General features: G+C 32.8%; 1 protein-coding gene across 3 annotated transcripts; it reads right to left on the bottom strand.

Annotated features, from left to right (window-relative positions):
* Nucleotides 1-1,659: 1,659 nt before the first annotated feature.
* LOC139871874 (uncharacterized) lies at nucleotides 1,660-4,423 on the bottom strand. 3 transcript variants are annotated; one of them, XR_011766798.1, is made up of 8 exons: nucleotides 4,114-4,423; nucleotides 4,000-4,038; nucleotides 3,556-3,651; nucleotides 3,373-3,466; nucleotides 3,208-3,281; nucleotides 2,441-2,561; nucleotides 2,235-2,319; nucleotides 1,660-2,069 (listed from the first exon to the last, which is right to left on the bottom strand). XR_011766798.1 is itself a non-coding variant. In XM_071859618.1 (6 exons), exons 3-6 carry the CDS (start codon nucleotides 3,616-3,618, stop codon nucleotides 2,940-2,942), a joined length of 393 nt encoding a protein of 130 aa, XP_071715719.1. In that variant the 5' UTR covers nucleotides 3,619-3,651; nucleotides 4,000-4,038; nucleotides 4,114-4,423; the 3' UTR covers nucleotides 2,568-2,939. The 3 variants fall into 3 exon arrangements, 2 of the variants coding, with proteins under 2 accessions (XP_071715719.1, XP_071715720.1); XM_071859618.1 differs by lacking the exons at nucleotides 1,660-2,069; nucleotides 2,235-2,319; nucleotides 2,441-2,561 and adding an exon at nucleotides 2,568-3,101; XM_071859619.1 differs by lacking the exons at nucleotides 1,660-2,069; nucleotides 2,235-2,319; nucleotides 2,441-2,561; nucleotides 4,000-4,038 and adding an exon at nucleotides 2,568-3,101.
* Nucleotides 4,424-13,059: the final 8,636 nt, after the last annotated feature.

Here is a 13,059-nt window from a genome sequence, read left to right as displayed (position 1 = left end):
AAGATGTGGGAAGAGAACAAATAAAAGAGCCTACATCAAGAGAGAAACAATACAAAACACCAAGAAAATAAACACCAAACAACAAAAACAAAACTATAGAACCACAACCTCCACTAAAAGCAACCAAATCACCCACATAAACTATTCGGGTCAGACCTTTAGGATTAGAAACTATTGTGCACCATTTTTGACCTGTTAGAGATCCACAGAAAAGATAGAGCTTTTAGATCCGCCATTAAATCTTCATTTAAGATCGATTGTCTTTAATCGGGAGGAGAGTGCACAACCTATTTCGCCATCTCCAAATTAGCCATATTAGAATGTATCTCGAAGCTAATAAAACTGAGTTAGCGTTATTCGACCCAAATTGGTAATTACTAGCACTCAACGCATTAACAACACCATTCGACATAGGCTCATTAACGTTCCACCACGAGAAAAGGCTCTTCCAAAGGGGAGATATGAACCTGCATCCTGTAAATAAATGATCAACGTCTTCTTGGGCACCTCCACAGAACGGACATAAATCGCTTGACAAATTCATTCCACGGTTAACCAAATTTCCACGGGTAGGGACTCCATTGTACGATAGTCTCCAAGCTTATATATTAATTTTGTTTGGAATACATGTAAGCCATGATGGGATATTTAAAGGGCCAGAATCAGCGAGCAGTACATTATCAATGAGATTTGATAAAGATTTCACCTTGAAGATCCTTTTCGAGTTCAGTTTCCATTCCCACCTTTCATCTTCATCAGACAGTTTGTTCGACGTAGCTAACAAATCAGTCAAATCGGACAATTCATCCTGAGCCCTACCCCGAATGTTGTTACGCCAACTCCACATGCCCTTCAAACCATTTGCCTCATTTTTGACTCGGTTGGCAACACTAGCTGCTTGACAACTATCCAACGCATATAACCATCGATCTCATACCCACTAATTTGTTAGTGCATTTGCTAATCTAACTTACTCTCAAAAAATTATATGCAAAAGTAATAATAAGAATTCAAAATATAAAAACATACACATCTACAGATATTGCAATCGAAAATGGATCCCCATAATCAAACCTGCAAAGTCTTATACAAATACACAATTTTTAGTAACCAACATCGGTATAATAGACGATGATAAAAAAAAAATTTGCAACAAAAATTCAGAGAATTGAACAATCGCAAAGAATCGTACCGTGCAGCGTAGAGTATCTATGTAGAAGAAGAAGATTGCATGTGTTCTGAAACTACCTGATTAAACTTGTAGTGGTGGGTTCGTGACGAAGAATCAGTCGAACGCACCGTGTCAGAAGGATTAGGGTTTCAGATAGCAGCGACTGTGATGGTGATAGTGAAAACGACGGTGATAACTAAGCGACGACAAACGCAGTAGCGGTTGGTGGGCTTTTGGTGGATTAAGGTTTCAGCCTTTCACGTATGGTGTTGCCTATTACTGTGAAAAAGAATGAGTTAAAATCAGCCATGAAAGGTTCCAGGAGAACATGTAATTACAAAAACTAGTAATGTGGTCCGCGCGCGTTGCCGCGGATTTTGTATACGATATTTTTGGGTATTTGATAGGCGATATTTTTCTATTACTTCTAAATATTTGGGTGAAGATCTATCACCCGACTTTTAACCCTCATTTTTTACAGGGTTAAAGTTCTGACGCGCTTCGCTGCGTCGCTTTCATTGTTGTTGAGTTGTGATACGCTAGTTCGTTGATATGTAGTAGTACGGCTGTTATTACATTAGTATGCAATTACAAAAGCTATATACATTCTCAGGCAGTTATAAAACTCAAATACATACATGATACCTGTATTGTCATGGAAGTTATTCACATAGCTACTGCAGAAGCTAATTACATAACTACTGCATTAGCTTAGATACATATACATTAGGATACAAAATAGGCAACTGCTATTTATCATATACATACACAGCTAGTTTTCTTCGAATTGGCCTTTGTTTCCACTACACATGGTCGAATAGGAACTGATACAATGATAGATACAGCTAGTTTTCCTCGAAGCAATCTTTGTTTCGCTTGCACGTAGGTCAAATAAGAACTGTTGTTCCGATAGACAAAAATGTAACGTTCAATACGAATGAAGATGGTTAGCGATAAGTTCGGAAAGAAGCTGTCAATCTTATTGACATCACAAAACATATGCCCACAAAAACACACATGTTTGTAAATGGGTACTTTAGTAATTCTAAAATAATATACTAACCATGAAGCTTCAAGTGTCTCAAATGATTGTAAATGGCCACTTCTGAGCATAATTTGACTACTACTGTATTAATTATATTTTCAACCTGTAAAACAAAAAAACACGGTACAAATATACGTGTCATGTGAGAGTCAACGGAATCATAAGATGACTAACAAAGATGTTCAAAACTTCATTCCTTTAAAAAAATTGCAGTTTAACATTACCTTTGCATTAGCAGAAAAGTCATGGATGCCGAGTTGTTGAACAAAAGCAAAGCATGTGACCACTTACTAATTCCATGTACAACAAAAAAGACACAAAATTTAAGTTACACTTGATGGACACCTGCAAATAGCAAACCGGACAAAGTTCCATATAAGTTAGAGTTGATGTATATACCAACTTCAAATGACACTATATGTTGAAATATATACCTTTTTCAACATATAAACTTGAATCAACATATATTCAAATATATATTCCCATATTATTTTTTAGGTAAACATCTCATCTTTGTTTATGGACGGTAAAGAGATGATGCACCTGTAGTAAGCAAACATGTATGACTACAACGTTATTTTTCTTACCTTTCAAACATCTCATCTAATATAAGAACGAATAACACAAAAATTGGAGATGTAAATTTTACAATAATCTCAAGTAAATCACATGCAATCAGATTTCTGTCTTCACAGGTATAATAGTTAGAAAATTTCAGTAATATCAAGGTGTAAATTTGGTCTTTGTCCGAAACATGGCAAATTGGCCCTGTCCAATGTAGAGGGACTTATTAGCCCCTAAAATAACTTCAAAAAATTTATCGTTTTCTAATATAAAGCACGTCTTCTGTGCTTCCATCCCGTATCTTTTTGTGTACAATCGTTTCTGGCCAAAAAAAGGAGTAACCTTATTAGTTGTTTGAGTTGGCATATTTTCTTATATGTATAGCATAACTGTAACCAATGTTCATAAATAATGTTAGCAATTAAACCTGTGTGTGATCACAATGACCTTCATAATGAGCCAAATAATCATCTAGCAAAGTCTTGTACTTGGAAACAGTAACTGCAAAAAAATAATGCGAAACTATACAATTTCTTGCCAAAATTTGAAACGTACTCATTAAAAAAAATAACATTAACTTCATAGAAGTTACCAAAATTTCGACAAACATTTATCGCGATAGGATGATCACCAACGTCAGCAACCATTTTGTATGAACGAAATGGATGCAAAGCTGCTACTATAACTTGCAATCATTTTTTATTTGACATCAGCAGCCATAGGCGTCAATACATATGTAGGCCATGACTTATAAAAACCACTCAAAAAAAACAACCTTCTGAAAATCATTGTGGCCAGAATTCAACGGAAGAAGCACCCCTATGACGCAAAATAGCATTCCTAGTAGCAGTTTGCCTTAAAGACACATAACCTGAATCCATGGAAGAAAACTGAGTATTAATACCATAAGGAAGTAAACAATCATCAACTACTACTTTTCTATGTCTTTTTTAGATACCATTTAAGTTTAAAATATTGATAACATACACAATACAAAGTTAATTTTATAGAGGGTAGACAATATTTTGTAGAAAAAATTTGAAACAAACATTTACAAACGCCTACAAAAATCAGTAAAAAAATTCATGAAAAAATTAACAAACAACAAATAGAAGATACAATCAGATTAAAGCATTACATTTCCTACCGATAGTAACATAACAAACATTTAACTAAAATCAAACAATCGAAGAACAAATATTAGATAATTTAAAGATACCTGTGAAGCGACAAAATCAACAAACAAACAAAGCACTACCTGGGGAAAAAATAAGAAACAGGAAAGAGGGGGAAAAAAAAAAAAGGTAACATTCAATTGGGAATAAAACCTCACCAATACATGTGTAGAGGAAGGGATTTAGCGAAGAAGACAACGGTGATGGACTTCACGGGAGGCTTGCAACGGCTGAATATCTCCGGCGTAGTGAATGGAATTGGGGATGGAGTTTGATTAGAACAGGCGGTGGGAGATGGTGACGATGGCGAACGGTGGCGACGATAGCGTCGTGTTCGAAGGTAGTCGATGGTGGCAAAGCTTTTGGGATTGTAATGAAGATTGTGAAAATATGTGAGGTTCATGGGTTGGAACGATGAAGATGAAGAAGGTAGATTAAAATGGAAGGATCTGGAGATGTGTGGAGATGTGTTCGAGGTTAATAAATTAAAATTCCCTTTTTGATGAGAGAATAGGGTTTATAAGGGAACGGGCCGGGTCGGAGCTGCAAGTGAACTTACTGGTAATAACACAATATATTGGCCAATCAAAATGCGACACCAATTTCCACAATTTATATATATGTATATGTATAAATAGTCTTTTGCAATTTAATAATCTTATAAACAGTAAATTCCTATTCTCATTTAATAGTCTTATTATGAACAGCAAATTCCTATTCTCTAGTGATATGTATATATATATATATATATAATATATATATAATATATAATATTAGTGAAAATTTGATAGCCCGCAACAATAGTGTTTCTGTTATAAAAGTCAATAATTTTTGTGGGCACAGCTATTCTACTTAATTGCACAGTGATCTATTTTGTATTATAAATATATGAAGTGTAGTTTGCAGAAGATGCACTTGAGAATATAAATATTTTCATATACATATACTCTCTCCCTTTTTCTTCCTATTATTCTCTAATTGGAGACTACATTACTAAAGGTAGTTATAAACTCCTAAATTATAACACGTTATCAGCACGAAGTGCTCCGTATAATCAAGGTTTATCAAGGAAGCACAAGTTACTAATCAAGGTAAGAAATTCTTTAACGATATCTTCTATTATTTATTAGTAAGGTAAATATTATTATCATCATAAGTAAAATTTATATTTATGTTATTTAAGTTATATATGGTCGGTTATACCGCCTGAATTATATTTCTGTAATCTAACTCTTATTAACTTCACTAACATTTATATTTATGTTATTTAAGTTATATATGGTCGGTTATACCGCCTGAATTGTATTTATGTAATCTAACTCTTATTAACTTCACTAACATCTATATTTATGTTATTTAAGTTATATATGGTCGGTTATACCGCCTGAATTGTATTTATGTAATCTAACTCTTATTAACTTCACTAACATTTATATTTATGTTATTTAAGTTATATATGGTCGGTTATACCGCCTGAATTGTATTTATGTAATCTAACTCTTATTAACTTCACTAACATTTATATTTATGTTATTTAAGTTATATATGGTCGGTTATACCGCCTGAATTATGTTTTTGTAATCTAACTCTTATTAACTCCACTAACATTTATATTTATGATTACTTATGCAATTAATCATTATTATTTTTTATTTTTATTTTCATGCATACTAATGTTTATTCTTAAATTTATTATTTATGCATAATATGTTTATTCTCTTAATCTTCGTATTTATACTAAATGTATTTTATAGTAATCGTATTTATACTAATAAAATTCTTTTATTAAAATTATTATTAATACAACAAGTACATAACAGTCGTTAACGTCAACTAATGACGTTACAACGGTCATATATACATAACGGTTGTTAACGTCAACTGACGACGTTACAACGACTATATTTTTCAAATATAAAATAAACATCTCCGTTTTCACATTTTTCACAAATCAATCTTCATTTTCTCAGATTACCACTCTCAAAAGTCTTTGTAAAGATGATTCACACAAAGATGATTTTTCCTATTGTATTGGTCATACTAACTATCATCATTGTTGTTAATATACCACCGGGTGAACCCATATTCTATCCCGCCCTTGTGGTTTTATTATTTGTAATCATACCATTATTCTGTTGTTTGCTACTTATGAATTTAAAATGATTCTAATTTCATGTTGTTAGAAATTTATTACGATTATGATTTATGTTGTTCATCTTTCTGAAAATAGAAAATGTCAAACTTATCAAAGCTTGAGTTTGATGCCCTTGACGTATCGGGAACAAACTACACATCATGGGTCATGGATGTAGAAATAAATCTTGGATCATTGGGTATTCTAGAAACTTTAAAAGAAAACAATACTTGTTCTGATCAAGATAAATTAAAATCAATTGCTTTTATTCGCAAACATATTAATATCACCTTAAAACATATGTATCTCACTATCAAAGATCCACATGTTTTATGGGAAAGTATCAAGAGTAGATTCGATAATCAAAAGGAAATATTACTCCCAGCTGCGAGGGAAGAATGGAGAAATCTAAGGTTCCAAGATTTTAAAAAGGTAAGTGAATACACCTCGGCTATGTTCAAGATCCGTTCAAAGCTTCAATTCTGTGGTCAAGAAATAAGTGATGCTGATATGATGGAGAAAACTTTCTCCACAATGCATTCTGCAAATATAACTATACAAGAAAATTTGAGATTGCAGAATTACAAAATTTTTTCCAAACTTCAAACTTATCTCTTAGTTGCAGAAGTGAATAAAGAATTACTGATGAAGAATCAAGAATCTCGTCCTACGGGTGCGCTAGCATTCCCTGAAGCTAATGCTATTAACAACAATAAAAAAAAATGCACCTGGACGTGGACGTGGGCGAGGTCGTGGTCATATTGGCCAAAACCATCATCATGGAAATTACCATAACAATAATAAAAATCATAACTATGTTCGAAATCACCCTTATAGTAATGGTCGTGGTGGTGGTCGTGGTCGTAATGGTTACGGTGGTCGTGGTCGTGGACAAAGAAATAATAATCCACAAAATTATAAAATCCAACCACCATACAATCCCATAAATCATAGTGTTGAATGAAGCTCTTCAAAGAATATTGAAGATTCTTGTTATCGATGTGGTAAAATTGGTCATTGGTCTAAAAACTGTCGAACAAATCAATATTCTGTTAATCAATATCAGGAATCCCTAAAAGGAAAAGAAAAAGCGGCAAACCTTGTGGATGACCTTGATACAAAAATCACTGAGCCAACAAGTGACTATTTTAATGAATAAATTTCCTATTATATGTCCATATCAAATAAATGGATGTAGTTTTACGATCTATACCATATCTACTTTACTATATGTTTCCTTATTATGTACTTTCATTTATAACATATTTTGAATGTAATATATTGATGAATTATGTACTCATTATTTATTTCTCATATTTTGAAGTTCATGATGTACACTACTAGAGTGCAAAATCAGTCAAATGGTGGGGATCTTTGTATTGCAGACAGTGGTACCACACACACTATACTCAAATCTAAAGAATATTTCACTGATTTTAAAGCAACAGAGGGAATGGTACATACTATATCAGGTCCTGCGAATTTAATAAAAGGAATGGGAAAGGCAAAATTCATGTTACCAAATGGTACAAATTTTCTAATAAAAAATGCCTTATTTTCTCCCACGTCAAAGAGAAATTTGTTAAGCTTCTCTGACATATACCAAAATGGATATGATTATCAGTCGGTGACTACAGAAAATGATAAATATTTAAGTATCACTGAGAAGAATCATGTGATTGAAAAACTACCAAGACTTAGTTATGGTTTACATTATACATATATAAATGTACCAGAAGCGCACATGGTAGTAAATGAAAAGGCATGTGATCATGTAATGATCAATCTGTGGCATGAAAGATTAGACCACCCAGGATCAACAATGATGAAAAGAATAATTCAAAATACACATGGACATCCATTGACGGATCAAAAGATCCCTCATGATGCATTTATTCCATGTACATCATGCTCACTTGGAAAATTGATAATAAGACCATCACCTCTTAAGGTTGAAAAAGAATCACCAATGTTTCTTGAAAGAATTCAAGGTGATATATGTGGACCAATTCATCCACCATGTGAACCATTTAGATATTTCATGGTCCTAATAGACGCATCTAGTAGATTGTGACGACCCGGGAATTTCCGACCAAATTTAAACTTAATCTTTATATGATTTCGACACGATAAGCAAAGTCTGTAAGAATGAGTCTCAAAAAGTTTGAATTGTTGCATATATTCATTTGACATTCGACTGTTCCCGACAATTCACGAACAACTAGTTGTAAATTGATACATATATATTTAAAAATATAAATATATATATATATTAATTCGAAATATAATTTGGAGTATTACATTATATAGTTATTAGAATTAATTTTGTAAAATAAAATAATATAAGATATAATAAAAATTATTATTAAATGAATCTATATATATAGATATAAAAGTTTATTGAATATATTTATTTATTAGTTGTAATACTCGGTTGACATCTTGTTGGTGTTCATATAGATCTAATATATATTTATGAAGATTTAAAATAAAAGTTGAACTGCAAATTGATTATGAAGATTATGGGTTTGATAAAAATATTTTATTTAGTTTAAATTATAATACCCCATACATATAAATTGGAACGGAGAATAAATAATTAACGAACCTTTCTGATCAAATTTCAAACAGTTAATAATGGAAATAATCAAATATATTTAAGCTAAAAATTTAGGACTTTTAGGAACACTTTTATATGTTAACTGTTTAGCAATGGACACGAGTTAATATCCGTATTGAATGAATGTCGACGAATAGAACCCAAATGTCTACCTGCTAAACTGTTAATCACATATTGATCTTCATTCTTCTATTTATTAATTTATTTTATCATATTATAAGAATATACATGTTTGATTACTTCACTTGTTATTTCATCCGTGATTAAGATCACTTTTTAATTTCAATCAACCGACTAACACTGTGCTAGATTGAGATAATTGATTTCACTATTTTTGGATTCTATGTATACAATCATATACACTAGTACAAAATATAGATATAGATATGAACCACTGCACATTTATATTTATGTGATTATTATTATATTATTAATCTTATTATATTATATTATAGATATCTTGTTCTCATTGGGAAAATATATCCATGATTGGAAATGAAGATATAAGATTATTGAATGTAGTACTGTGTTTGATTGATTCACAAGGTATATAATATACTTATATATTTATGGATATAGTTACATAAGAAACACAATGCTTGATCTATTGGTAAATCACCCAATCACCTACACAACAATCACTCACCATCCTTCCTCTTCTTCAACACCCGAACAACCACCATCATAATCGTTATCATTTGTTGCATTTTCTATTCCTTCGTAAAGTTTAAACCGCCACCACCTCGAATTAACACTCACCACCATAAGGTATATAACTATCAATTTTATCTTGTTTTGGTTGCTATGAATCACCAAACTAAAACCCACCATCTATATATTTTTTTTTAGAGTACTTAGTCAAGAACAAACCCGGTTAATCTTTTAGTACTCGGTTCACTCTACAACACACCACACGATTACCATCTTTATCATATAACAAACATCACACAAATCATACCGTTGATCATTATCATTTGATTGCTACTACTACGGCTCGCTTCTATTTCTGTTTTTCAATCACCATTCATCAACTTATCACCAACTTTCGATCTTTCTTGTTCGACTTACAACAAAACCAAAACCCACTTGATTTAATCCTCATCTGTTCAGCTATAAACTCTTGACACAAACTAACCCCAAACACTTTGTTCATGCTTATATTCTCTTCAATCAGCCCAGCTCAAATCACCGAAACCCTCACCACTTTAATCTTATATTTTTTTTTCCACGTGCTGCTATAATCTGTCTAGTTTACAGTCCTACTCGCTGCTCTCCTTTTCCATTTTTCGAGTGATCAGCTGAAAAACCCCCACTAACTTGATTATATGTATATCATTTCCTGTTTCTCCTTGAATCACAAACTACCACCTTTTAATCACCCTTATGTCGAGATATGAGCACACCCAAGAACAAGACTACTATATTCTTTTACACACTGTAACGGTAACCAAGAGAAGAGGGAAACAAAGATGTATGGTGATACTTTTAGGGAGGAAGGAGAAGATCACGAATGGCATATATATATCATTTCTGGGATTCCAAAATATAAAGCATTTTTGTTGTTAGTGTGAGCATATGGCCGACACCCTATAGGTAATGGGGAACACATTATATATTTTTTTTATAAGGATAAAAGTAATGACAAATAATTTGAGTGGAGTAAGTGTTGGCATGCTTGTTCTAACCGAGAATCTACATTACGGGATTTATATATGATTTTTTTTAAAGGGTTGCTAGTAACTTGGGACATGAATGGGATATTAGGCCGAATGATTATTTTAAGATGAACAACACATATTTGTTTGTTTTAGGTGAGCAAGTAGTGGGGAGGGACTTTTGCATTTGTTCTTTCTTTCCATGGCCTACAAATACTATTCTAATAATCCACTTGCATCGTTCTTTGAGTACTACTACCAAATTCCTTAGTTGGTCGATATGGAAGTCGGTTCATATATGTTTGAACGAGATAAAAAGTAGGGAAAACAGACATGGCTAGATGGTTTGAGTGTGGTGTTGGGTGAAAGGGAGGTCGAAGGTTCGAGCCCGGCTTGGTGCAATTTTTTTAAAACTGACTCCTAAGGTAGTTTTATACTTTTAAAAATTATTATTATTATTAATATTATTATTATTATCCTGAGGTATTTCTACAATTATTAATTTTACAAAACAAAAGATATATATGTAAATATATTATTACATAAAATATACTAATATTACATAAAATTATGTTTCAACTAATATTATTGATATAACATTAATTAAATATCAAATAAGTATCATAATATATTATAAGAATAATTAATACATAACAAATATATAAACTTAATTGATTTATACTATAATGTGTTAATACTTGATATAGGTTCGTGAATCCGAGGCCAACCCTGCATTGTTCAGTTGTTCAATATAGTCATATGTATTTTTACTACAAAATACATTAGGTGAGTTTCATTTGCCTTTTTACCCTTTATATTTTTGGGCTGAGAATACATGCGCTAATTTTATATCTGTTTTACGAAATAGACACAAGTAATTGAAACTACATTATATGGTTGAATGATCGAAACTGAATATGCCCCTTTTTAGTCTGGTAATCTAAGAATTAGGGAACAGACACCCTAATTGACGCGAACTCTAAAGATAGATCTATCGGGCCCAACAATCCCCATCCAAAGTACCGGATGCTTTAGTACTTCGAAATTAATATCATGTCCGAAGGAGGATCCCGGAATGATGGGGATATTCTTATATGCTTATTGTGAATGTCGGTTACCAGGTGTTCAATCCATATGAATGATAATTTTGTCTCTATGCATGGGACGTATGTTTATGAGAAATGGAAATATGAAATCTTGTGGTCTATTAAAATATTGAAATGATTATTTATGTTAAACTAATGAACTCACCAACCTTTTGGTTGACACTTTAAAGCATGTTTATTCTCAGGTATGAAAGAAACCTTCCGCTGTGCATTTGCTCATTTTAAAGATATTACTTGGAGTCATTCATGACATATTTCAAAAGACGTTGCATTCGAGTCGTTGAGGTCATCAAGATTATTATTAAATCAGTTATAGTTAGATATATTATAAAATGGTATGCATGCCGTCAACTTTCGTTGTAATGAAAGATTGTCTTTTCAAAAACGAATGCAATGTTTGTAAAATGTATCATATACAGGTCAAATACCTCGCGATGTAATCAACTGTTGTGAATCGTTTATAATCAATATGGACTTCGTCCGGATGGATTAGGACGGGTCCTTTCAGTTGGTATCAGAGCGGTGGTCTTAGCGAACCATGTCTGCATTAGTGTGTCTAACTGATAAGTTGTTAGGATGCATTAGTGAGTCTGGACTTCGACCGTGTCTGCATGTCAAAAGTTTTGCTTATCATTTTGTGTCAAAAATTACCTGCTTATCATTCTTAGAGAATCACTTGCTTATCATTCTTAGTCTAGACACGTTTTACTGCATTGACTGCATGAGTAGTGTATAGACAAAATTCATATCTTAGCGTATCTGCTACTTCATATCTTAGCGTATCTGTTACTGTAACTTTGTCTGACAACTCACGTAGATTCCTCCGTAACTTATGGGATTTTAGTATTATATATGCATATGTAAATTATGTATTGCAGGGTACTAATCTACATACTATAATCTATTTCTTATCGAAAATCCTTCATCTGATCGTACGAGATGAATCCTGCAACCAGTTCGAGTCCCTCAGATTCCGATAGCTATTCCGATAGTTATTCCGACAGCTATTCCGACATAGATGTTCACCTAAGCTCCGAAAATAGCGTCATCGGCATGAATCAACCAATCAGCCATTATCAATTCATCTGATGGGTTCGTAGTCAACTTAATTAATGGAAACGCGCAGAAGGCAATCCCTTCCACCAACCGAATTCACCTCTTGACAATGAACCTGAAGCGTTTACCAGCGAACCTGTTCGAGACACCATTTTCATTCTCATTTCCAGGGTAACTCGACAAGATTATATTCTATCCACAATTCTGAACCTTATTCATCCGCTCATTCCGACCGACAATCATCCTGAAGTAATAAGTCAACGAACTTCGCGCTCGAATAATCAATTCGGAGATTATGGTACAAAATGTACCAGCTTCAGTAACATCACCGGCACCAACAGTACCATCAATAACAGCACCAGTACCATCAATAATCCATACTTCAATATCATCATCTGTACTTTGAGTATGATCTTCGTTCTACGTATCGTTCTACCTCATTTATCTTCGTTCGACATGACGAATATGTAATCTCTAAAGTTTTAGAGATTATTTATTCTAGTTCCAACCGAAAAGCAAATGAGTTTAATATC

This window comes from Rutidosis leptorrhynchoides, chromosome 10, assembly GCF_046630445.1.
Source record: "Rutidosis leptorrhynchoides isolate AG116_Rl617_1_P2 chromosome 10, CSIRO_AGI_Rlap_v1, whole genome shotgun sequence".
NCBI lineage: Eukaryota > Viridiplantae > Streptophyta > Magnoliopsida > Asterales > Asteraceae > Rutidosis > Rutidosis leptorrhynchoides.
This window is presented reverse-complemented; position numbering and strand designations above follow the sequence as displayed.

Coding starts and splice junctions, on each gene's coding strand:
- LOC139871874 (XM_071859618.1), bottom strand. CDS start 3,618: ATGCTATTTTGCGTCATAGGGGTGCTTCTTCCGTTGAATTCTGGCCAC. Junction 3,282..3,372: donor AAATGTTTGTCGAAATTTTG/GTAACTTCTATG, acceptor ATTTTTTTGCAG/TTACTGTTTCCAAGTACAAG. Junction 3,102..3,207: donor GTCATTGTGATCACACACAG/GTTTAATTGCTA, acceptor TTTTTTGGCCAG/AAACGATTGTACACAAAAAG.